General features: G+C 46.0%; 1 protein-coding gene across 3 annotated transcripts in view; it reads left to right on the top strand.

Moving 5' to 3' along the window:
• COLGALT2 (collagen beta(1-O)galactosyltransferase 2) overlaps positions 1-25,991 on the top strand; it is a 157,264-nt gene that overhangs the window by 96,572 nt on the left and 34,701 nt on the right. The window contains exon 1 of one of the 3 annotated variants that reach the window (XM_040566468.1): positions 144-1,886. The exons of 1 other annotated variant lie outside the window; for it this stretch is intronic. In XM_040566468.1, the coding sequence (XP_040422402.1) occupies positions 1,636-1,886 (251 nt within the window). In that variant the 5' untranslated portion in view covers positions 144-1,635. Of the gene's footprint in view, positions 1-143; positions 1,887-11,126; positions 11,149-25,991 lie in introns of those variants that run through there. One more of the 3 variants, XM_040566470.1, reaches the window with a different exon arrangement.

Below are 25,991 nucleotides of genomic sequence, written 5' to 3' on the forward strand. Positions count from 1 at the left end.
AACATGAGGAAGCCAGCAAAGTGACTGGTACGAGTGAGGAGAAAGTCATTTTGCAGAGAAAATTACTTGTTGTGGGATGCTGCTGGGGGCATTTTATTTGCCTCCAGCAAATTGTTAAGGTTCTGATGCTGTTCACAAAACAAAAAGAAAGGAGCAATCTGAAAAGCGTTGACACCAGTTTAGATTTCACTGAAGACAGCAAGAGTTGGCACAGGCTAGACAGTACACTCCACCTTCTACAAGCATGCTAACTGCACTAAGGCTTTGCTGGATTGTACCTTTGTGCTTAGCTTTGCACATCAGACAGAGCTGTGGCTCTGCAGTCTGCTTCCCACGTCTTCCCTTGTTTCTGGGAGAAAACTGTCTGTGCTTGGCCCTGATCCTGTGCTAACCTGGCCACGCTGGCTCTGCAGTATGGGAGCATGGCTGACCCCACCTTCCCAAATGTCCCCATCTTCCAAATGCAAGTGGTCCTGCGGGTGACAGTGGTATTATACGCATGTGGAATCGCCTGGCTCCTGAAAAACCCTTATCACTTTGTGCAGACTACAGCACTGTTCCTTCTATTCGATTAATGAATCAGAGCATAAAAGCAACATGTGGCAAATGAGCCATGAAAGCCTCATTAATGTATTGTTCTAGAAGGACAATTACAAAGGTGTCGTGAAGGGCAAGCAGGTAGAATATATTCTCCTTAATTGTTCAGGAGGACACTTACAAATTGCAGAAGCTTCCTGAATTTTAGTGCCGTTGATGCGACCTCTGGAGATTCTTGATTGAAGTTCAGCTTTCCTAGGGTGATCCTTTTTGCGTGTGGGTGATAAATAACGTTCTGTAAACCAAGAGCAGTGCAGACATGAGTTAGCGGTATGCTACCTGGGCCGCAGACCATTCACAATGAGACAATGGATAATTAATGGACAGTTATTGGTTTGCTGGACATTTCCTCCCGTTTGAGTCTTGCCGGCACACAGGCAGCAGCGCTGCCCGCCTGGGTTGGCTCTGTTCGGCTCGGGGGCACTGGCTGCTCACAGCAGGGCCCAGAGACACCGTGCTGTGGCCCTTAGAGTTAATGAAGGATTTCGTCTCAAAAAGGGTTTAACATGCCCAAATCCTATTAACTTCTAAGAGCGCTGTGATTATTATGCCTCTTTTAAGATGACGGCCCAATGATTTTAATTACCGTAACGTGTTTTATACGTTTCGTTGTTAAACCGTCACCTGCCCCTTAGCAGCAACGCTCTCCCCGTGCATGGGAACGGCCGCGTGACGGGTGTGGACGCGGTGCGGGGAACACCTTCACCTTCCCGACCGCAGCCCGGGCAGCCGCGCTCCTTGCCCCTCCTGCAGCTGGAGGGTGCCGGCCAGAGCCCCGAGCACCTCAGGAACGGCGGGGGTGAGACGCCCGGCCGGGCGCTGCTTTCGCGTTGCTTTCGGCTCCAGCCCAGGCTCCCCGCCGAGCGCCCGCTGCCCGATATCGGCGCCTTTCGCCGCTCCGCCCGGCGGCCTGCCGGGGGCGTGCCGAGCCGTGCCGAGCCGGTCGGAGCCGTGCCGAGCCGTGCTGCCCACAAAGGCCGGCTTTGGGGGCGCCGGGCCGGCACCGCTCCTCCCCGCGGCTCTGCTCCGGCACCCATCATGGCTCCGCGCGCCCCCCGTCCTCTCCTCCTCGTCCTCCTGCTGCTGCCGGGCGGCTGCGGGGCCGGCCTGCCCCCGGAGCCACCGCCGCCGCCGAGCCCGCAGCTGCTGCCCCAGCCCCTGCCCGAGTCGGCTCCGCAGGAGCCCACCGTGCTCCTGGCCATCATCGCCCGCAACGCGGCGCACACGCTGCCCCACTTCCTCGGCTGCATCGAGGGGCTGCGCTACCCCAAGAGCAGGATCGCCCTCTGGTAAGGGGCTGCGGGGGGCCGGGGCCGCGCAGGCTGCGAGCGTCCCCCCCGCTGGGATGTGGGGCGAGAGGGGCTCGGGGGGCTGGCGGCGGGGCCGTGCCTGGGAAGGGGCAAGGGACTCGGCTCAGCCCCCCCCCGGCCGCCCCTCCGAGCCCCCGGGGGCTTGGGGGCGAAGCTGGCCTGAAGCCGGGGAGCTTTCAAGTTGCCTCAAGTTGTACCAGGGGAGGTTTAGGTTGGAAATGAGGAGACGTTTCTTCTCAGAAAGAGTGGAACGGGTTGCCCAGGGAAGTAGTGGAGTCACCGTCCCTGGGGGTGTTTAAGGAAAGGCTGGACCTGGCGCTTAGGGACAGGGTATAGTGGGTGAAGGTGGTGGTAGGGTGGTGGTTGGACCAGATGATCTTGGAGGTCTTTTCTAACCTTAATGATCCTATGTTTCTTTCAGCGCTTAGCATTTGTCCAGACCCGCAAACACCAAGTACTCGCGGCTCAGTACGGAGAGCTGGGCTGCTAGGCTGCCGTTCTGCTTGCTGGCTGCTAAATGCCAGGCTGTCTCGGGAGACTGCCAGGGTCTGCCAGGGCTGCAGGGTGGATGTGCTGAGTAGGTGCTGGGGGGCACTGAAAAGGAGCATTGTTGCAAGGCTGTCCTCTGAAAGACGCATTCAAAGATGTATTCAGAAGTCACAGCATGGGGGCAGCTGTGGCAATGAAGCGTGTGTCGGGATGGAGGAATTAGACCAATTTGGAAATTGGTCAGTCATTATCTGTAGGGATTAAAAAAAAATTCTTTCCCTCTCAACTTGACATAAATGAGGGGAGCAACGGGACCTGCCTGGATGGGTCCAAAATAGTCTCATTATTTTAGGCATGGAAATCATGGAAATTGTGTAAAAAATAAGAAATGCTGATGTAGGGCTTGATCACAAATCACTGAAGTCAGTGGGGAGACTCCTGTTAACTTGGAGTTGATAAAGTAAAGTGTGCCTTTGCATAAAGGGATGTAGGGAGGATACGTACCCTCCATACACCCCCTGGTCATTCATTGACGCTGAAGTAGCATTAAGTCCGCAGGACTAGATGTGTCTGCCTGTATTCCAGGAACATGCTTGTTACTTGTCCTCAGGTCCTCTATGGGTCTTCACAGAGAATTAGCGACAGCTTTATTTAGTTAGTTATTTTAAGTTTAGTGTGCACAAAAAAATGTCATGATAGCAGCACAGACATGGTGTGCTGCACAGACAAGGTGGCTGTGCAGTTACAAGTGGATGTTTAGTAGTGGGTGAATGCAAGACTCACCTGTGTGTAGGTATGTGACCCTGCTTTCATTTCTATCAGTAGGAGTTTTGCTGGTTTGGATTTCATCGTATCAGATGAGGGGCAACGGAGCTGGTGAAGGGTCTAGAGGACAAGTCTTATGGGGAACTTGGGTTGTTTATCCCGGAGAAAAGGAGGCTCGGGGAGGCCTCATCACGCTCTACAATTACCTTAAAGGAGGCGATGGTGACATGTGGGTCGCTTTCTTCTTCCAAGCACTAAGTGCTAAGACAAGAGGAAATGGCCTTAAGTTGCGCCAGGGGAGGTTTAGGTCGGATATTAGGAAAAATTTCTTCACTGAAAGGGTTGTGAGGCATTGACACAGGCTGCCCAGGGAAGTGGTTGAGTCACCATTCCTGGAGGTCTTCAAAAAATGTGTAGATGTGGTGCTTAGGGATATGGTCTAGTGGTGAACATGAAAATGTTGAACTAAAGGTTGGACTGGATGATCTTGGAAGTCTTTTCCAACCTAAATGATTCTGTGCTTCTGTAGGATATATATGAGTAGATATTGTCAGACCCTATATATATAGCCTGTGATTGAGCAAAGTGTGCTTGCCTGATGTCTGTAAGCATAGACCTGTTCACTAAAGCAAAGCAGATCCTGGAATGCTTCTCACTGTAGAAGTGCAGAAGTGTTTGGTTTTGTGTTTTCTTTGATTTCTTATTTAAGTCCTGCAAAGCATTAACTGCCTCTACAGCTTTTAAAATGGAGTGGTATCCCTGGGAGGATTGTGTGCAAACACAAGGAGTTGGATAAACTAGAAAAACTGCTGTTGAACATGGCAGGCTTTTGAAAATCAAAATGACTAAAATGTCATGGCACCTGAAAAGGGACTTCTGCAGACCCTGTGAGTTGCATCAGTGGGAGAGGGAGCAGCACATGTCAGGCGGCACCAGTTTCTGGGTGAACGTTAGTCCTGGTCACTTCAGCTCCCCAGTGACAGGCTTTTTCAGACCTGCAGACATTCAGGACACAAGCACCCACCGAGAGAAGGCTTCCAGATTATATCTGTCAAGTCTCTTGAGAACAAATGAAACCATAAAATCTATTTCTGGAAGCATATTGTGTTTCAGCCTCCGTACCCGACAGTGCTTTCAATAGCTGAATTCCAGATTTACCTGTGTCCGTGTGCCATGGCTTGTGGGGCTACTTTGGTTGGAGTGGCAGTGAAGCGGTGGCTGTCAAAGAGCTGCATTCCTTCACTGCCACTTGTATTCCACTTAACAGTTTCGTGAGTAAGTCAGCATTTAAAAATGCACAAATGCAGGTCTTGAGAATGAAAATTAAAAACATATATAATCTCTTTAACTTCCATATGGTCTCTGTATTGCTTGAGGGCTTAAATTCTACAGTGGATTTCTCAGACAGATCTCTTGGAGGAAGTTTTATTACTGACAGCAAAGATGGGTCAAGAGACAGTGAATGAGTTTGAAGCAGACACTGAATTTTCTGTAAGCATCCTGCGTCAGTAAGTCTCAATCCTTGTTAGCCTGATACCAAATGAAGGGTGCATGCTGGACAGTCCTGTACTCCCTTCTTCCCTTTGGTCTTAACTCTGACTTGTTCAGCGTCTGTAGTTGTGAGGAAGGACTTGCTGGCCACATGCATCCTAATGCATTGAGCAGGCCATTTGGTCTGGGGCCAACTGGCATGTTGTGTCCCTGGTCCGTTCAGTTAAATGCTTTCTTCCTTTCCCCTCCAATAGTCAGGAGGTCTGTTGGGAATGGCCCCTAGCCTGCCTTAACCCCAGCTGTCCTCGTCTTGTGGAGCCTGGTTGGCACCAGCCAGGGCTGCCTTAATGCCGCAGTGGCGGGGACCTCTGTGAACTACTCAGGTCTTTGACCAGGCCTCGCTTAGTCTGCACTGCCCGCAGCCTGTCCGGAGCCCTGGTGCTGACCACCCGGCCTGGGACCTGCCAAGTCCCCACCTTAGCAGCAGAAGCCCGCTCCCCAGACAGGCCAAATCCGTGAGGCTGCCTCAGGCTCACCCTGGGAGTGGCAGCGGGGGCCTCCTGCAGCCCTCCGGTGCTGGGCTCCCCAGTGCGTGGCACCGCGAGAAGCAGGCCAGAGACCTGCGACACTGGAGAGCACTCAGGAAAACAAGGCTCTTGGATCCATATCAGTCTGTTTTTTTGGCTGGGGGGTGTTCTAATATGCTCCCGGTGTGGGTGCAGTTGGCATGTTTACTGGGGTGGGCCGAGTCAGCGACGTTGTGCTGTGAACCCAACCTAGCCGAGCGGGAGACTGGGGCATGTTCTGGAGACTTGCTGCAATCTTGCGCTGGGGTCAGAGGAGAGCTGCAGAGGGAGGGAAGAGTGTTCCTCTGTCTTGGACAAGAATGACCAAGAAGCTACACAATGGGCATGCCCCAACCCCTCTTTTAGCTGGTTTGGGGTGTTTTTCCTGTTTTGAAGAGTAGCAGTGCAGAGATTTGTTTATTTAATTATTGAGCTCCACTCAGTTAAGAAGCACCTTGGCTGTAGTAAGCAAATTAAAAGTGTGTGTATTTAGCAGTTTATCATGTCAGTTTACACTTTTCCTTACCCCCAGATTAGGTGACAGTGTAGCAAAGAAAGTTGTCTGTAATTCGGTCTTTAAATACCTGTTCATTTTGGGCCTTCTGCTGTCTCATCTTTCACTAACCTGGGGATTAAGTACCTACCTAAATGAGTTGGTACTTGGAAGCAATAATTAGGTTCTTTTGTGCTTGAAAATCTGTGCCTGTCTTGCCGATTAGAACATGCTTACACTTCAGAAATGAAAACAAGAGCCATAGTTCAGATGGTGGGAGCTGGGAGAGATCCTGGATGATAGAGCGCTGGATGTTCTGTAACTGTTCCCAGTGAGTAAATGGTTTAGACTTAAAGGAGCTAGTTGTAGCCAAAAATAGAAACTGATGACATCAGTACAGTAATGATAACTTTCATAATTATACATCATTAGTCTACAACTAGCTCATGATACTAAGCTAAGTATTTTCTTGTTCTTCAACAATTTACTTTTAAATTTCTACTTTGAAATTGGAGTTCTACGTGAAGCCACTTTCTGGTAAAATGCAGAGATCATTTGAGACCTTAATGGTGTTATTACTCGCTGGGAAGCATTGGCTTTCAAATGTTCTGTGTTTTCTGTGCTTGTGTCTGTTTGTGCAACGAGGCCACACTTATCTTTATGGTCAGTATCAATCCCTCAGGAATGCTGAAGTTTTGGTCCCTGGCTCTGTGTGCGTTCCTTTTGTCCACCCGTGTTTGGTACCTGTTTACAAATCGCTCACCTGTGCTGTGACTTGCACATCGCAATATTAAAACTGAAGTTTTAGAAATCAAATTGACTTTTCACTTGGTTTGCAATTTAAACCTACTGGATTTAGTTTCCCATTCATGTTTGTAGATTTTTAAAAAATTAGATAGCTTTAATTAGCTTTAATAGCATAGTCATAGAGGGTGATTATCTTGTTGTGCAGGATGTCATGTTGAGTCTTTCCTCCAAAGAACTTGCACTTAAGTTACAACATCAAAAGAAAGACTGGGAGTAAAATGCTTTTAATTCCTAGCTGGGGAAATTAGGGAAGAAAGGTTAGGTAACCTATACAAGATTCTTGGATCTGTGAGGACCAGAGACAATATTCAAAATTGACATTTTTTGAAACTTCTTTCTTAGTGAGGTCATTTTTACACTTCAGTCCTGTAAATTTATGTAAGAAATGGAAAATCAGGGAAGACTAAAGAAATGATCCTATCCCAATATCCACAGAAACTTTTTTTGTCCTTTGGGTCTGCCTCCCTCATATAAGTCTTGGCAAACTTACACAAATGACATCATGAAATCCTTCAATGGAAGCACGTGAAGGGAAGCTGAAAGTGACTGCTGTGCCTAACCGAGGTCTGCACAGCAAGACTTATCTACTCTTCAGCTAAACACTTTGCAGTGCTGCAGAGAAATGTTACAATAAGCATCAGCCGTATGATGGCAAACATTTGCTGGGTAGCAGCAGTTTCTGTATTATTTTTTTCCCACTGTGCTCTTAAATTGCCAGATTATGATGCCTCTGATTGTGTTAAAGAACATTGTGAACCACATCTTTTATTAGGGTCTGCTAGACATGAATTTGAATACTGGGATCTTACATAAAATTAATAATGAGCCCTCTTGGGAAAGAGGGAGGGAATTATAACACAAAAATGACATCTTGAAATGCATAAATGTTCTGTGAAACTAGTTAATACAATACAGTGTGTTTGTTTTTGGTTTTGGTCTAAATTCTGCATACTTTGTGTCTTTGAAAATGAGAGTTTGTTATCAGCTTTTGCTTTTTATTATAAGCTTTTGCATGCTTTCAAAGGTCAGGGATATGTATTTTTTTAATAGGTACAAAGTAGGGATGAAAAGACCTCAAGGAGTCATCTAGTTCATTGCTGCCCAGGGCAGGATCTCACATTATGCCTTGTCTGTCAGGCTGGCTCTGAAGTTCCCCGTAGTGGGGATTTTTTGTCTAGGCAAGGCTGCAGACTGTCAGGGTTTTGTACCGTCATGTCTTCTGAAGTCTGTGCAGTGTGGGAGAAGTGGGAGGCAGCTGTGGGAGTGTTGGTGAACCAGCTGCAACCAATGTTGGCTGTAAAGTACTGGAGTTAATTCTTTCTTTAGAAAAAAAGAAAAAAAAAAGTTTTATTTGTGCATTTCTGGCGTACAAGCTATTTCAGCTCCTTAACTTCTGGTGAATCTGGAAGTATGGATCAGTTAGGAATGATCCAGATGAAGTCTGCCCCGTTCCTGCTGTCCTCCTCCAACTACGAGGACAAACACCTCTTCCCTTCTGCATTGCTCCGCCAGCTGGAGCCTGGTCCCTAGGCTGATGTGCAGTTAAGGTTGGAAGGTGCCTGTGGAGGTCATCTAGTCCCAGCTCCTGCTCAAAGCAGGCTCAGCTGGAGCAGGCTGCCCAGTAGCATTTCATTTCAAGTGCTGAGTATCTCCAGGGATGGGGACTCCACAGTCTCTGGGCAACCTGTTCCAGGGAGCCAAGCACTAGCAAGAAGCATCTTGGAAATTTTTATCAGCTGAGAGTGAGTCTAGGAGGGTGGCAGACCTTGGGGGAAGGACAAACTTGCATGAAGACTGTTGCTCCAGTAGATTTTTTTCCCCCCTTTTGCTTGTTCTTTCTGCTTCATTAAGCATGCCTACTTTTCAGAACGGTGCCAGATCTCTTCTTCGGAAGTCTGAGAGGGGGCAGCAGGGCAGCTACGCTGTTGCTCATCAGGATGAACCCTCGATTTAAGGCATTTTTTTTTAACTTTTATGTAAAGTACCACAGCACCTGCAGTTATTTATCTGAATCCCCTGAGACTGAAAGCCTCCATGTACTGGGTCAGGATTTTCTAAAAATAGATCAGTGATACAGATGGTGTGCAGAGCACTGGGAGCTGCCTATTGCCAGCACTCGCTGTCATCCTTCAGTCGCTTGGGACACCCAGAAAGGCCATATGGGCTATAGGAGCGAGGCAGGACCAAGACGAGTGAGTGCAGGGTACTGTGTCTGTCAGAACCTGGTATTTCCTTCCTGTGGGATGATGTCTCAGACTTAGCGTTATTTCAACCTATTTGTGTGCATTTCATTTCCTTTATTTTAATGATGCGTAGCTTATGCTGATGATGTTTTTAGCTTCATCTTCAAAGGTGGATTAGGGCTAATGGGGCCCACATGCATCAAAATTTCAGGGTAAAGAAAGGAAAAAAAAATGTTAGTATTTTCCACATCTGCCAAAATGCCCAGCTTCTCCAGACAATCATGTGGCACTGCTAACAGGCCCATCAGTAAAGAAGAAGGACATTTTTTAAAATGGAAATGCACTATTTGCTTCATATAGCACAAGAATCCAGTTTTTAAACACTGAAATAATTGCTTTTGGAGTTTGTGTGTTTGTTTATGTATATAAATAAAATAAAAGTTCCCAAGCTTGAAGTAATGGGACCAGAGTACCACTGTTACTGTAGAATGACTCTAGTTTTCTTCTTGGGAAGTTAACAGGGGGCCTAGCAAATAAGTGGCGATTTGAACTTTTGCTGGCTGACTAGAATTGAGACGTGCTTTCATATGGGGTTTAGTTGTCCCTGTTTTCTGAGAACCACCTTGGTTGTGATAATGTTTGATAATGTAATGTAACATGTTGATCTCCATCTGGACAGATGTGGCACTGCTGAATAAATGGCTTAATGAGACTGCAATAGGAGTTTCACTGCAGAGGGCCTGAGTTGTGCTCAGGCACTTTCTTTGAGAGGGGATTCAGGAATGAAAGCTGGTATGTCACCAGTTATTTACATGATCAGTATGTCTTCCCCACTTACTAATACGTAACTCTGCAATCAGGTAAAACGGCATAAAAAATGAGAGTGTTATTTTGGGATTGGAATATGTTTTTGCCAAAATCTGTCCATGCTCTTTTCCAGGGATTTTTCAAATGCTGGAAGTGCTGAAGGTGTCTGCTTCAGTGTTGTTCCTATTGCCCATGTGGATGTGGTACATGAAATTGAACAGGTTTCTAACTTTTTGTTCTGCCTGTATGTGCTGGTAGGAATAATATATCTCTTCAAAAGCATAAGCAGATCCTGAACTGGACCAGAAAATACATTAAACTTGGAACTGTCCCACATGCTTCCTAGGACTTACGAGGATCTAAACTCATGCTGAAGCAGAAGACGGGAGGGAGTCCATGGAAACCGAAATGCCCTGGTAGGGCTCACGAAAACTCTTTCACATTAGTTTTGAAAGACTTTAGTTCCAGAAGAAATGGATTTTTCAATCTCCCTTCATTATTAAAGGATTGTTTACTTACTTTTGCTCTTTGATCCCTCTGCAGGGGAAGGGTTATGTATGGCTGCAGAATGGTTTGAATTTTTCCCACTGGCAAACTAGGTTGCATTAAGTGTGATGTGTTGGTTTGTGTTGAAGCTGATAGCAGGTGGCTCTCTTTTGTTAGCAGATCAGAATCTTCTTGTGGCCACTGGCTCAACAGCTGCTCCTGAAAGAGAGAACTGCACTGAGCCTTTGGGAGTAGCCCAGGAATTCAGAGCTGTCGTTTGCGTTATTTCCTCAGTGTTTTCAATCATTCTTGTCCTTAAAAGGTACTTAACAAAATTGGAGGAAAAGGCTGGTTTCCAGCACTTATACTTTGAACTGCTAATTATGACGTGGATGTTAAACTCTGCCAAATGCAAGCACCGATTTTTTTTTTTTTCCCCGTTTATTAGTTTGAAGCCATGAATTATTCCCCACCAGACTTCAGCCTTAAGTTCCTGTAGTCAGACTAGTAAGTGAATTGTGTTGTTAGTCAAAAGCCACCTTGTAGCAGTCCTAGAAAGAGGTTAACTAGGAAGCTTGAGTTTTAGGCAACCAGAAGGAGTAGTGAGAAATTTTTTGTTCCTCTAGTTGCTGAGAAACTTGAAATAGGAAGTCTTGCTAATGTTAATGGCAGAAGCAGGGCTCTTCTCTCTCCTTTAATTATCAGCACTTAACCAGTTTATGGAAGGATGCAGGGATATTAAGTCAGCATTGCATCAAAAATAAATCAGTGTGTTTAAGTGAGATTAAAAACTCTTTGGAGAGGAACCAATGTGGGTTTTTTGGTTCTTTTTTTTTTAAAAATGTTTGCGGCAGAGAAGAGGAGCACAGGTGCAGAGCGTTGACCTCAGCTGCACTGAGTTGGGCTGCTGTAGCTAGTTAGCTGTTTTCCCTGATGAGTGCTGGAGTGTGGTCCTTGGCTGCCTCATCTTGTGTCCTGCCAGCAGGGAAGTGACTGTTTGGGGTAGTTATGTCTCCCAGCTGCAGCTCTGTGTGAGAAGGTAAATAAATTCTTCAGCAGCAACACAGCCCCCAGAGAGGCATGGTGGAGGCACAGGCTGATACAGGTACTGATATAGCAATACACCGGGGTGCCTGCTTTCAGAGCTGTTTCAGGTGTGAAATCCCACGATCCTGACATTTAGCTGCAGATTAGCTACTCAAGGGAGTTTCAGCATTGGGATGCATATTAATGCTATTAACTTCCCAAGAGGTTTAATGAGGAATGTGTGTTTGCTCTCAAAAATTCTTCTTAAATTATTAGCATCCGTTCCTGTAGTCTAAAAAGAATTTGTAACTGATGCTATAACCCGTAAAGGCAGTGACAAAAATGATCTAAAGAGAAGTGAGAAGCACAGCAGTTATGTGTACGAGTCACTGCAGGGATGCTAACAAAAGGGGAACAATGAAGGATGAAGAGTCGGGGTGGGAGCTACATGTCTAGGGCAAAGGCGTCTGTGGTTTGGAAGACAACAGAAGCTGCACTATTGCTCTTTTCTGCACACTGGCAGGTTAAAAAGAGTACTGGTGTCTTCAGGAACTGATGGCCCGTGTTTTATTTTCCATTAATTCTTGTCTAGGATTGGCTAGAAAGATGACATGAAAGGCTGTGGTTGTTCCATCATTTTAGATCAACCAGAGTGATCACAAGGGGTTGGAGCTGAGGTTGCAGTTAGCACTTGGGAGAAAAAGGTCCGAGCAGTCACTGTTTTAGAAAACTGCTGCTGTTAAGGACCAAAGAAAGTATTTGTCTTATGTTAATATAGTATTGATTCCGTAGACATAACTGGAAAAGTCACAAAAACAGAGGGGGGTAAAGTTCAGATTTTATGCAGAGATCTCTGCTGCTAATGAGCAGTGGGGTGAGGAGCTTGAATTCTCTTACTGTGAGATGTAATGGGACTTGGGTTTAGAAATTCTTTTTACTTCAGAAGCATGTTTATTGCCAGTCGTGCAGGGCCCACAGTTTTCGGGAGGAGGCAGTCGCCTTGTGGCCATGGTACCTTACGCTCTGTTTTACTTGAGAGATTGGTCTCCTCTGTACGAGTAGGATTGGGAGTAGGTCTGGGGATTAGACTTACGACTGAGGCGTGTAGAGTTCTGAGGTTGTTCCAGGCCTTGTCTGTGGTCAGCAAGAGGGTAACACCTTATTCTCTTTTATGATGTAGTTCATAGTATGGCTGAGAAATTTGGAAGTTCAGACGCTCAGGTCACTGCTGGATTCTGCTGCTTCTGCAAAGTTGAGAGCTTTGTCCAGGAAAACCAAAGCTGTATGCTGTTCTTTTATAGTTTGGTGGGGTTTTCTAGTTCTAGAATATTTCTATTACAAACTCCAAACAAATCCTAGTTGAAAAGCCTTGTCTTGCTGCTGGATTCTACAAGCAATAGCCTTTCTAATTAGTTTAGCTCCTTCTTTGTCAGTGCCATGTGTTCTTTTTGTTTTGAATGGATCTACTAGTTATAATTGAGGCTAGTGTTAGGTATGAGCACAGATCCTGCAAAACCCGGCAGGAAGAGATGGGAAGAGAGGTGGTGTCAGCGGGTAGCAGTGTTTTCTGGTTTGATGTATATGAGGGACCTCTGTGTGCCACAGCTGGAATAGATTGGAGGTTAGCTTTCGGGTTTTGAAATCTGAATATTCAAGGGCCTGCTTTATTGATGGGTTGCACAGGCTTAAAAAGTCAGGGAGTTGTCAGTGAGGGGCCAATGTCTGATAGATAATTTTTTTTTTTTTTTCTGTGGATATCATCCCTTACTTGGTTAGGGTTAGAGCTGAGTTTGTCTTGGGACTTTGAACTCCAGTTACTTCTGACCTGTGCAGAACCTACAGATGTAGAGAAGGAGCTTGTATTGGTGGAGCACTTGCGTTATGATCTTATGTTTTTGAGTGAACTGAGATTTGGGGGAGGGGCAGTATGGTTAGGGGTAAGACTTGGAAATTGTAATTTACTGCTGGATTTTTGTGTGGCCAGTAGAAAGAAGGAAGAAGGTTGGTTAGGAACAAGGTTGGTGTTGACTGTGCACGTGCCTGGAACTCTGTAGCTTCTATGATTTGTCTTGGTTGCGTTACTCGGTGCTGTCAGGTGGGATGTTGGAAGAGGTGAGTTCCTTCTATTTTCACTTGCTACATGGAACAGCTCGGGTCAGGATTGGGTTCTGGGAGTTGCACGCTGCTGCAGGCTGAGGTACCAGCAGATATTCACATCCCAGAGGTTCAGAAAGAGGCCTGTTGCTGATAGCACAGACTAGCATGATGCACTCAGCTCCTGATGTGTATGTACCCTGTTTGTGATCTGCTTTCAGGGCAAGGCTGGGGAGCCCAGAGCTTCCAGGCCCCAGAATGTTGTAGAGCTGACAAAATTAGGAAGAGGCTGGCATGGGCTGAGGGCTGATGTTCTCTTGACAAAGCAGAAGAAATTTCTTTGGACCTGAAATGAAACAGGCAGTCCTAGTGCCTGCTGGGAAGAGGCACCAGCATAGCCAGTTCTTGTAACTAAGCAAGGGTGGTACCCTAAGACCCTAAGCAAGGGTGGTACCACCCTAACAGCAGGGTGGCAGACCAGAACCATGCTTCTTTTTCCCAGTAATGTGCCATTAGATTTACTTGACTCACTGGCATAAATCAGTTTCTGGATACAGCCGGTGTGCTCCAAATGATGCATGCGTTGTCAGTAGGAAGTTCTGGGTGAAGTTTCCACCCGGTTGTCATCTATGACTGGCCTCAGGGCTCTGGAGGAGCCTACCCAGACTCTTCTAAATAGGTTAGCAGAGAATAATAATTGCTTTTGGGTCTTTTGCCTCTTCAGATATTTTTTTCCTCCAGCTCTGGCTGTTGGAGGCATTGGTTACACTATTTTTCAAAACATTAATCTGAAATGAGTTCAGTGTGTGTGAATGGAATTTGAAAATGTCACTGCTGCTAAATATCTTAATTTATTATTTTCTGAATGTAAAGCAGGATTTAAATATAAATTATCATCGTTAAACCATGGAGTGGGCTTATGTTACACATTTAATCCCTCCTAGCACCGATGCACTCGCCCCTTCGCCTCCCCCCATCCTTATTTCTCTCACAAACAAGTGAGTTGTGTCCACAAAAAGTCTTGTCAATGAGTTGTTATTTCAGACTAGTGAGCTCATAGCTGTCTGCTGGCAGAACACTGCTCTGACTTCTTCATACAAACTAAGGCTGCTGCCAGGATTTTTTGTTGAGTACCTGGGCCTTGAAGGAAGCTCTGTTTTACAGAACAAGAATCAAACTGCTATCGGTGGGGTTTCCTCATGTTGTGACTGCAAACGTCACACCTGCCTTTTTGGACCAGCCAGTCTTCATAAATATAGATACAGGTTTAAAGGATAAAGAAAGGGTGTTCAGAGCTAGGCTAGAGCTAAGTAAAGCAGCCGCTTCTTTTCTACACTCAGCCAGTTGCAAACCTGGTGCAACCACGTTGGTAGCAAAGATCACATACTCAACCTGCAGGTAGCTTCACTCACCTTTGAGTTTGCTCTATTGTCTGTTGCAAGGTGGCTGCTGCGTGGACTGTCATCTGTTGCTGCACTCACTCGGGCTGCAGACTGCATCTTTGAATGCAGACTGCCCAGCCCCTGCAGAGCAGGTGGATATAAATCACAAATGCTAGCAAGCATAAATTCAGTGTACCATGGAGGAGGCTTGCTGAGGGGAAACCTGGTTCAAGTCTTTCTCAGCTATTTTTTTACCTCCCCAGTTGAGTGAGAACTCTGAGGGAAAGCAATTACGTATTACAGCAGTTATCGCCCGCCTGACAAATCTGACCAGCTCCTGTTGCGGCTGCAGAGTGCGTGGCCAAGTTGGTCACTACACATATGATTTGGGACAGCCTGCAGATAAAGAAAAACATCTGGTTATAACAGCTTGGGCACATAGTTGTTCAACCACACAGCACATAGACCAAAACCCCAGCATTTTCTGCTCTGGTAGACATATTTCTTCCAGATCTACTCGACCAACAAAGATACATTTCCTCCGGGTCTCCTGAACTGACAGCACAGATGGAGCAATAAAGCAGCACTAACTCTGGCATCGATGTTATGAATACACTTGGAAGAGACCAACTAAGGAGCCAAAGAAACTGAGTTTTCAGCTTGTTAGGTCTTATATCAGGTTACTCGATCTGAATGGGCTAATGAAACACTTTAGCACAAACGGTCTACTTAATCGTGACAGGGCAGAAACAGTTTATGCTGAAATGGTCTTGCAAGGTGTCTGCTGTCTGCCTCAGGTGCTAAGTTTGGAGCATGAGAAAAAAGGGCTACAGACTGGAAACATCCTCAGCAGACTGATAGCTCAGAAACCTGTTATCTGTTCTTTGGGTTCTCCCAGACAGAGGCCGAGCGAGAAACTTGGCAGATGTTTAGGAGAGACCAAATGATTTTTCAACTGAGACAAAACTTGTCTCAGTTTTTCCATGAAGAAATTAACTGATTACTTCTATTTCATTTATTTAAGAAATCCCTCTAGTGGCCAGTTACTTACATGACACATTGGCAGTTTGCAGGTCATGTGACGCATCGGTTGCTGCTGTTGCATGGATTTCAGGTGAAACTCTTGATGGCTTATATGAAAGCCTTCAGAAAAAGAGCCTGAGCCGGTTTCAGATGAAAACTTTTTTTTTTATTGAGTGGCAAGCAGGTGATGCTAAAATTTTCAAATTACTTAAGGTGACACTAAGTGATGCTTTGCCTGCGGTATATAGCAGGTTAAATGTTCTGTGGGATACCTTGGAGTGTAGCTTCTAAGAAACTTGGTAAAGAAAAGCTGAATAAGGAATTAGGTTTCAGTTTGTGTGTCTCCTTATATATCACATTGCTATTTAAAACCCAAAGCACCCTATGTTATTTTACATTAAGAGGATACTTGATTTATCTGTTTTTACTGTTTTATTGTTTTATGCTGTCTGCCGTTCTGTATTGTAGTACTGGAATCATGGTGTGGATGGTGTTTTTCACTAAAAGGGCGAGCTTGGGATTGGCTTCCTACACACTCAGCTGACGCTTCTCCTTGTTTTCATCCCAACCCCAGCAGTGCCTTGTGATCAGCTTGTCAGATGTTCCAAAAATTTAGACATCTAGCCTTTGAAATTGCCTCAGAGCCCTAGGGAACTCAACTGTCTAGGCATAAGGACGCTGCTAAACAAGTACCGTGATACAAGCAAGGGCTATTTGGGTCAGTGCATGTCCCTGTTGGATCTAATGCCTGCAGATGTGTGTGGGAGTCTCTCCACTGATGGTAGAAAGCTCTGTCTTTGACCTTATCTTGTGCAGTTCATTCCCTGGCTATAGCTATTTTAATGCTATGAATGCCTCACACTGGTGGCGGCACAGATAGAAAGCACACTCAGCAAAATAAAGGTAAATGTGTATTTTATGGAGCTTCCAATTATCCAATAAATTCAGTAATAAGTGGCTACTGAGATCAAGTGCTCATTTCCTTTCTTTATTTACAACCCCACAACGAAGGGAAAAAAAATATTCTCAGAATGTGTCTCTGTGGTCAGGATTAAGCCTTAAGAAGTCAGACTAAATGGGGCATACACATTCTTCTACTCTCAAACCTGCACAGAGAGGGCAGACCAGCAGAGTGAGAATGGCCACATGGTGTAAGGTCCTGTAGTATAATGGGAACAATCCCATGCTTTGTTTAAATGCCACTTAATTTAAACAATCCCATTTCCTTATTGGGAATGAGAAAGACACAGCTTTTCTCATATTACTCTGCATTCCTTTTTAGGTATGAGACTAGGAAAATGCCGTGAACTTGTTTGTGTTTCTTTCACTCTTTAGAGTTAAGTTAGCCATCAGTGTAGCATCACTTTCCATCCGTTTGAGTGCAGAATCGGACCTTTCCCAGAGAAAACAGGTTATAACTCAGAAATCCATAGTATGGTACACATGGTGTAGCCATGTATCATGCAAATGTGTGTGTCTGTGCCTCCCTCCATAGGAGAGGCCATATGGATTCCTATATGTGTGAGCAAAATATGAGATGACAAATAAGAGATTCAGACTCAGAAGTTTTAGCTACCCCAAAGTATTTAAAATTTTAAAGTAGAAATGCTTTGCTTGCACACTGTCCTGTTACGTGATGAGGTTGTGGATTATCTAGCCGTAGTTCGGAGGACCTGCTCTCAGAGCATGTTCTATGCTGCGGTGTGTGTCTGAGGTGACAAGCATTCCTGCCCAGCTGGGCACTCAATTAGCAAAACTAAAAACAGGTTTTGCTGCCCACTTGGACAGCTTGCTTAGAGACAAGACCTTCAAAGTACAAAAAGATGTGAGGCAGTTAATGAACCACCTCACAGCTGCAGCCCACTGCACCTTTTCAACATGTGAGGATGGAACCAGGGCCAGATCACAAGGTCGGCAAAGGGAGCGGTCTTGTGACCAATGAACTCAGCAGATATGGGTGTCCTATTGAGATGCTAAAAGAGTAGTAAGTCATGTTGAGTAATGCTACTGCGGAGGCTGGACTCTAAGTGCAAGCGCTTCACTGCTTTAAAAAATAAATCTAGAAGTACATCTCCAAAAACCTAGAGCTCTTTTCAGTGATGAAAGCAAAATACTTGAGCAGGAAGGGAGGCTTTGCCTTAGAGCTTTTGTGAGATTCTTGAAAGCTACATGGAGGAAAATTTGCTCTTGAGATTGCCATGGCTGCAAATTTACCACTAGAATGACAAATACTCTGTGAATGTGTTAAGTAAACAGCCCTACAGAAGCTGAATGTTTGTAATTTATTTGTGTATATACCAGAAGGGAGGGTAGGCTTGGTTTATCATTCCCAGCCCTGACACCCACTCATCTTTTGTGACTTGTAAAAATCCATTAATCTCTTTGCTTTTGTTTCCCTCCCTGCAAAATGGAGCTCTAATGCTGCCTCAGTGCAGTGCGCATGGAGGCTGTGACCTTTGCTGGAGGTTTCAGGGGCCTCTAGGCATGCCCTCTAACCCACCTGATTCACGTTGCCTAATTCCCAGAGGCACCTAGAAGATGAGTACACCCAGCCATCAAAGTGAGGAACTGTAAAAATCTGTCTCTGGTAGAAATTCAGAAAATTTTGAATTGATACATTGGCTATTTCTTGTTCACACAGTGCTGTGCCTTTTTTTATATTCATAATCCTCTCAGTATAGAAGGTGTCGCCTTTCCAGCTGTTTCTTCATCTAAAACATGATGGACAAAATTACAGATGACATCCACCAAAACTTTTTCATATACAAGCGTTGAATATTTTTTTCCAGCTTGGCAGAAGTGGTTGTTTTCCTAATCTCTTAATTATATATAAATAATTTTTAGCCACTTGCCAGCAAATATGACATAATCTATTCATTTTGAAGCCCTGTACCATTCCCTGTAGTTCAGAAAGTTCTGTTTTTCCAGTCTAACTGGCTACTTAAAGGTTAGGCCAAAATTATGAAGTCCCAAGTTCCATGCTGGGTTCTGCAAAGTGCAACTCTAAAATAACTTAGTCATGACTGCTTAATGTTGGTGAAACCAAAATTTGGTGTAAAGTACTTTTTACCAAGTGAAACCTGTGCCAGTGAGAGGATAATGAAGCCCACTATGTTTTAGTTTGCTGAGAATTTGCAATAGTTCAAGACAAAAGTACAGTCTGATGTCATTAGATACTGTGTGTGGTTAACTTTATCTTGTATGTTCATGGGAATTACGCATTGCTTGGGCTGCTGGAGGGCGGGGATTGGCCTTGCTGGGTGGGATGGGCTAGTTTTATCTCCAGCATTAATGCTTTGGGTTTATTTTTTTATTGTGCATTCCTTGATCCTGGAGTATAGGAGATTAAATGAGTTGTTTCTCATTGTGTTCTTTTCAAGGGCGCTCTCCAAGGCTCTGATAATCCCAGAAAATCAGGAGCTAGTGCAGGAGCTAGCAGGACTTGTGGAGAGAGCTTTGAACTAGCTACGATGGGGAAGGGGGTAAAACAGGGCTCACCAGAGAAGTGCCTAGGGGAACAATGCTGAAGCTGGGGGTGAGGCAGATGTCTCATCTGAAGTGCATCTACACCAATGCAAGCAGCAACAAACAGGAGGAGCTGGAAGCAGTTGTGAGATAGGCTAACTATGGCCTAGTTGTAATAACTGAAATATGGTGGGATCACTTCTACAACTGGAGTACTGTGATAGATGGCTACAAGCTCTTCAGAAGGGATAGACAAGGTAGGGAGGGTGGTGGTGTGGCTCTTTATGTTAAAGAGTGTTTTGATGTTGAAGAGCTTGTGGTTGGGAATGATACAGTTGAGTGTCTATGGATAAGGATCAGGGGGAAGGCCTGTAGGGGTGACATCTTGGTGGGGGTCTGTTATAGACTGCCTAATCAGGATGAAGAGGTGGATGAGACATTCTATGAGCAGCTTGCAAAAGTTACATGATCACCAGCACTCGTTCTCATGGGAGACTTCAACTTCCCTGATATATGCTGGAAGTATAATACTGCACAGAGGAACCAGTCCAGGAGGATTTTAGAGTGTGTGGAAGATAGCTTCCTGACACAGCTGGTTCAAGAGCCTACCAGGGGAGGTGCCCCACTAGACCTGCTCTTCACTAACAGAGAAGGACTGGTGGGAGATATGAAAGTTCGGGACTGTCTTGGGCAGAGTGACCATGAAATTGTAGAGTTTTCTATTCTTGGTGATGTCAAAAGGGTAAGTAGCAAAACTGCTGTCTTGAACTTCCGGAGGGCGGGCTTTGACCTATTTAGGACACTTGTTGCAGTGGTCCCTTGGGAGTCACTCCTGAAGGGCAAAGGGGTCCAGGAAGCCTGGGTGCTCCTCAAGAAGGAAATCTTAAAGGCACAGGATCAGGCTGTTCCTGTGTCCTGTAAGGTGAGGTGGAGGGGAAGAAGACTGGTATGGATGAACCGGGAACTTTTATTGAGACTCCGGGAGAAAAAGAGAGTCTACATCCGCTGGAAGAAAGGACAGGCTACTTGGGGCGACTACAAGGAAGTTGCTAAGATATGCAGAGAGGAAGTTAGAAAGGGAAAAGCCCAGCTTGAACTCAGATTGGCCACTGCAGTAAAAGAGAACAAGAAGTCCTTTTACAAATATCTTAACAGCAAGAGAAGAACCAAGGAAAATTTCCATCCTTTACTTGATGCAGCAGGGATTGTGATCACTGAGGATAAGAATAAGGCTGAGGTTCTCAACGCTTTCTTTAGATCCGTCATCTGTCTTTAATAGTCGGATCAGTTATCCTTAGGGTACTTTACTCCCTGACCTGGACGTCCCCTGTAATTCAGGTAGAGAATCACCTGCTGCGATCCAGGAAGAGACAGTTAGAGACCTGCTCCTCCATCTGGAATGTCACAAGTCCATGGGACCAGAGGAGCTCCACCCTAGGGTGCTGAGGGAGCTGGCGGAGGTAATTGCCAGGCTGCTTTCTACCATTTATCAGTGTTCATGATTGTCTGGAGAGGTCCCAGAGGATTGGAGGCTTGCTGATGTGACTCCTATCTACAAGAAGGGCCGTAGGGAGGACCAGGGGAACTACAGGCCTGTCAGCCTGATCTTGGTTCCACAGAAAGTTATGGAGCAAATCATCTTGGGTGAGATCACACGGCACTTGCGTGGCATCCAGGAGATCAGGCCTAGCCAGCATGGGTTCACGAAAGGCAGGTCATGCTTGTCCAACCTCATCTCCTTCTATGATCAGACTGGTAGATGAGGGAAAGGCTGTTGACGTAGTCTACTTAGACTTCAGCAGAGCCTTTGACATGGTCTCCCACAGTATTCGCCTGGGGAAACTGGCTGCCTGTGGCCTGGACAGGTATATTCTTCTCTGGGTAAAGAACTGGCTGGAGGGCCGTGCCCAGTGGGTATTGGTTAATGGAGCTAAGTCCAGCTGGCGTCCCGTTACAAGTAGTGTCCCCCAGGGACCGAGTCAGGCCTAGATTGCCGGTCTTACTGTGTTGATAGCACATGAAGATGTTGTACAGCAGAGACTGAGCTACTTGGAGCCAGTGGAGTGCCTCGAAGCAGAGAGTAAAGCCCATGAAGGGGGGTGTGAATGGGGAGTGCAATATAACATAAGGTGCAGGCTTATCCACGGGTGGGTACTGAGCAATAGCTAAAGAGCAAACCTGCCCTTCTGGGGCTGCTCTGCTGACTGGGAAAACCTCTTCCCTGTTGCAGAGAGGGCAGCTCTGTAGCCATTCCTGTCTTACCCTTTGGAGACAGTAACTAATGAGTTGGAGTTCTGCTGAATGCTTGAATTATTTTTAATTTTCTTGTACTACGTTCACTGTATGGCCCTTTATAATGTTCATGCGAGCAGTAAAGGCAGTGCACATGCCTTGCTTTGAAGACAGATTGCCCTGGCCTGAACATGTTGGGCCCTTTTCATTTCCTCCACATGTGGCAGGCAGTGACATCTTAGGAGCAGCTGCCCAGGAGCAGCCTTGTGCTGTGGCTGACTTCCTACTTGTGTTTTCTGCCTTCTCCAGCAGCAGCAGCTGTCATGGACACCTTGGATGTCTTTGGAAGTATCTGGAGATGGTGGTGGGTGGATTTCATGCTTTAGTCTTCCCTTCCTACTGTGAAGGGGCATCCAATACGCTGCTAATATTTTTCTATTTTGTTTTGAAGCTTATTTTTGATGTTGTGAGTCAGATTCAGACCTGTTGTAAAAAGCAGAAACTTTTTCTTCAGTGGAGGGAGGTGTTAGCTCTGTGATTTCACAGCTGGCTGTGCTGTTTCCCACTAGCTGTGTACCTGGATGGCTAAGAATGCGCCTCAGCACACAGCAATGCCAGATGTTTCCACATGATGGATAAACAACACAAGTCCTCTATCAGTTCTGACGCGTGGGGCATCCAAAGCTCTTGGCCAAGCTGTGGAGCAGTGCTGTGTCCAGTGTTAAGCTGGCACCAGGAGCTTCTAGGCCCCTGTGGCAAGTTCCTCGGCAGTTCTGCTCTGTGGGAGGGTGATAAGGCCTACCTGCTGATGCTTCTGCCTCTGGTTCTCTGTGGATGGGGCACTGTGCAGGCAAGAGCCTTCTACGTCTGTGGATGGGCCTCGTGTGAAGGGAAGACAAAGCTGTGGCAAGTTTCCTTCCTGCCAGGAGTTTGTTAGAGCCCCATGGTTGACTTTTACTTGCTGTACCTCCATTTTAAAAGCATATTCTCTGTCAACACTTACCATCCCACAGGATGCTGACTTGCTAGTACAGGGGAAACAGCCAAGAAATTTATTTCTGTCTTTATTCCTGTGTACTAAATGTTATAAGCACCTGGGGTTTTATCTTCCTTCTGCTTGCCTAGATTTCCTGTAGGCAGAGAGTAATTCCCTGACCTCCCAGGAAAGCAGGAGTGTTTACTACATGCCCATGCCAGCATTAATCCAGTTATCTGGCACTGTAAGAATAAACTTGCATTACTGGTAGTGACAGAAGTTATATGAGTTTCTAGGTACACGGATTAATTTTGCTGCCTGCTTAGATTACACTGTGGATCACATAATGAAGATTAAATAAAGGCATTGATTCTGATGAGGGTCTTGATACTGATTCTTCTAGAGCAAGTGAAAGAGGAATGGTAGTTTGTGGGCTGAGTGCAAACCCAATGCATTTTTCCTGTGGGATTGCAGACCCCTGTAGAGCAAACTTTGACTTATGTACACTGGACATGCTTCTCTCATAAGTTACTTTTCAGAAACACGTAAGAAATAATTTCCAGGTGTCTGCTGATCACAGTCTGAAAACTGCTGCTCTGGAGCAGTAGTGAAGATGTATTCCTTTGAAAAAGTCTTACTGACTTTGGCTGTTTCTGTAAGTCTAATGCCTGATATAGTACAGCCAGGTACGTCATACTGATCTGCTCTAAGAATCAGGAAGGAATTACCCTTCCTGACTGGGTTCAAGTTTGTGTTTTTATTCCACTCCTGGTCCATTGCAGATCATCAGAGTGGAAAGAGACTCCTGTGCATAAATAATGAGAGGAAATAAATGTTAATTTAATTGTTGGAAGTACTGTTGCCTGTGCAAAGCAAATCTGGAGCTCTACGTCAAGGTCTAAACTTTGAAACTTGGCAAAATTATCCATGGGAGAGCATGGCAAAAAGAGAGCTTTGCCTTTGACAACAATACTTTGCGCTCTGACAGCAGGGCTAAGATTTCTCTGTGACTCTAGTGATCTGTTCAACTGGTGCCTGCTCCTACCACAGCCTGCTCCCTCCCCAAACAGTGCGTCCTTTCATGAAGGAGAAATGCAGAGTCGTATTTCTGAGCATAAATTGGCCAGGGGGTGTATTTGTAGTTCAGGCTCTGCCAAGCTCCTTCCTTTCAACAGCTACAGAGTGAGAGAGCTGTGTGGAGCTGGAAGGGGGAGAGAGCCGGTGAGCAGCTCTGTGTGTGTGTGGCTGGTGGGCAGAGCAGCCCAGGGCTGCTCCTCACCTCCTGGAGCCTGTCCTTCTTCAGCCAAATGCTGTGTCCTCTGCTTTGTCTCGGCATCTGTCTTGATCAGATGCTACATAGTATAGTGCAACTGAAGTAGAATACTTTCCTTTGTCAGCCTGCATGCCCCAGGAACAGGATTCCCACTCCTCAGGAGCTAGATGGGATACTTCTCTGGTGGCTGCATTGCCACTGGGCGACTGCTCGCTCAGGGTGCTGCTCTTGGCCAGTCCTGTACTTGGTGTGGTGACCAAGTCCAGCCTTCCTTCCTGCCTGTCTCTGCCCTATTCCAAGCCTTTGCAGGCAAAGCTGGATGGCTGTGCCTGGCAGAATGGATGTGCGCCCATGGGGCATGTGTCTGTCTCAGCTTCTTCCAGCTCCGTGCGGCTGCCGACCAAGGAAGCCTTCTCAGCATCTGGGGCTGGTTGCAGAACAGGTCCTCCATTCAGCTGTGCAGGTTTAGTACAGAGCAACATGACTGCTGTCCAAAAGACTAAAGAAGTGATATTTTGCAGGCTGTAGCACAGCAAGTGTGTATGTGAATCCATGAAGTTCTTCAAACCTGCTGAACTGGAAGATTTCTCTTAGTACTTGTGCCACGTTTTCCAGAAATCACTGCACAGACACGAGAGGCTTACTGTTGGGATTTTCTTTGTCATGTCTCTGTGCACCTGAGTATGTAGGCAGGTAGCAGCTTGCTGGAGATGAGGCCTGGAGGGCTTGGTGCTCTTTTCCTATTGACAATACTATTCGGTCTGCAGCAACAGCGAGGGATTTCCTGGGTTTGCCAGAGAGGTGCAGGGTCTGGCTGGTGTTCTAGCTTCAGACAAGTAAGTTGGGGTGATGGTTACTGTTTCTTCATCTCCATTAGGATTGTTGAAAGACAGCTAAGAGAAAGTAGCTGCTTTGCTGCAGAGCAGGCCTTGTTTATTTAAACAAGGCTAGAAGATGACCAAGTGGCAGGGAATGCATGTCCCTCCAGTTCAAGAGCATCAGGGATTCTCATCATCATGTTTGCCTGGTGGCTCTTTCAGTTGTCTGTGCTTGGGATTGCCCAGGCCCAGATGCAGGACCTTGCACTTGGCCTTGTTGAACCTCATGAGGTTCGCACAGGCCCACCTCTCAAGCCTGCCCAGGTCCCTCTGGATGGCATCCCTTCCCTCCAGTGTCGACCACACCACACACCTTGGTGGAGAGGGATACTTGGTTTTCTTTCCTGGCACACTGCAAAACCCACTTCTACATTTTTTAAGTCTGAATATTGTATATGTAGAATTATAAAGAGTGTAAGATGTACCTCCAGATGAAAGCTCTAATGGGGTTGTACAGGAGCTGGGGGCAGGCACTGCATACTTTCTCCTATACGTAGGACCAGCTTATAACTTGGGGATGGTAAGGGGCAAAAAATATGAAAGTAAACTGCTGAGTGCAATGACTTGGGTCTGCCTCTTCCTCCTGTTCTAGGCATCTGGTGGTGCCTGATCTGAGGCTTTTTGCTGGAGTCAAGGCAGTCAGTGGGAGCCTAGCAGTCATTCTTAAGCAAGCTTGGTACAGGGACTGAGAACTTTTCAGATGTTCCTGTTTTGGGGAACCCTTGGTAAGGGGGTATGGGCTCAACATGCTTATTGAAAAATCAGTACTGGGCATTTGAGCAGATTCTGACCTTCAAAATCTATCTTGTTGTTGTTGTTACCAGAACCAAAATATTTCTAACTATCACTGTTCCTTCCCAGGTGTTTACACACTTTCATTAATCTTGGGTTAGCTGGGGCCTCAACTAGCATTGAGGAACAAGCTATCCCTTCAGAAATTATGGAACTGTTGCAATTAATTCCTTATTTGAGCAAATTGATTTCAGAGGCCAGTCACAGCCCTGATCCTGTGCATATGGGATTTCCTGGGCTTTCTTCATGGGAATTGTTCCTTTGAAGCCAGGTCTGCTTGGTTTAAACGCTTGCAAGGCCAGATGCAGATGTTCTTTTTGCATGCTTGAAAGCTCTGTCCATGCTGAAGCTATCATGGGGAGAACTAAAGCAAGGCAAAGGGACTTGGGAATGAAGTGGCAGGAACTTCTGTTGCACTGCGGAAGAATCCCTCGTGTATGGATGTCAGAGAAGCCATTACACATGGATTTCTGACTCTGAGGCAGCTGTGAGCAGCCGTAGTCTGATGGCTTTTCTGTGGAGATGTTGATTCCCCTTATGTGCTTTCTAGAGGCTGTTGACTGTGTCCGCTGGGCTTCAGCGTGTATCTGTCATGGCACTGTGCTATTAGCAGCAACCCCAGAATTTGGGGGAGTGAGACACTACTACTATGTCCTACAGTGTGACTACATTAGTGTGACTGGGAAACTGCACTTCAGAGCTCAGTCTCCAGGTACTTAATCTCTTCTTTCTTTATATGCTAAATCCAGGCATAGAGCTGTATCATGCCTCTCTGCGGTTGTATTGCTCTGGGTTGAGAGCCGAGAATGTCTGGGAGATTTATTGAGGTAGTGTGGAAAGAGCAAAGACCCTGGTG

The sequence above is a fragment of the Cygnus olor genome, chromosome 8 (assembly GCF_009769625.2).
Source record: "Cygnus olor isolate bCygOlo1 chromosome 8, bCygOlo1.pri.v2, whole genome shotgun sequence".
NCBI classification, from domain to species: domain Eukaryota; kingdom Metazoa; phylum Chordata; class Aves; order Anseriformes; family Anatidae; genus Cygnus; species Cygnus olor.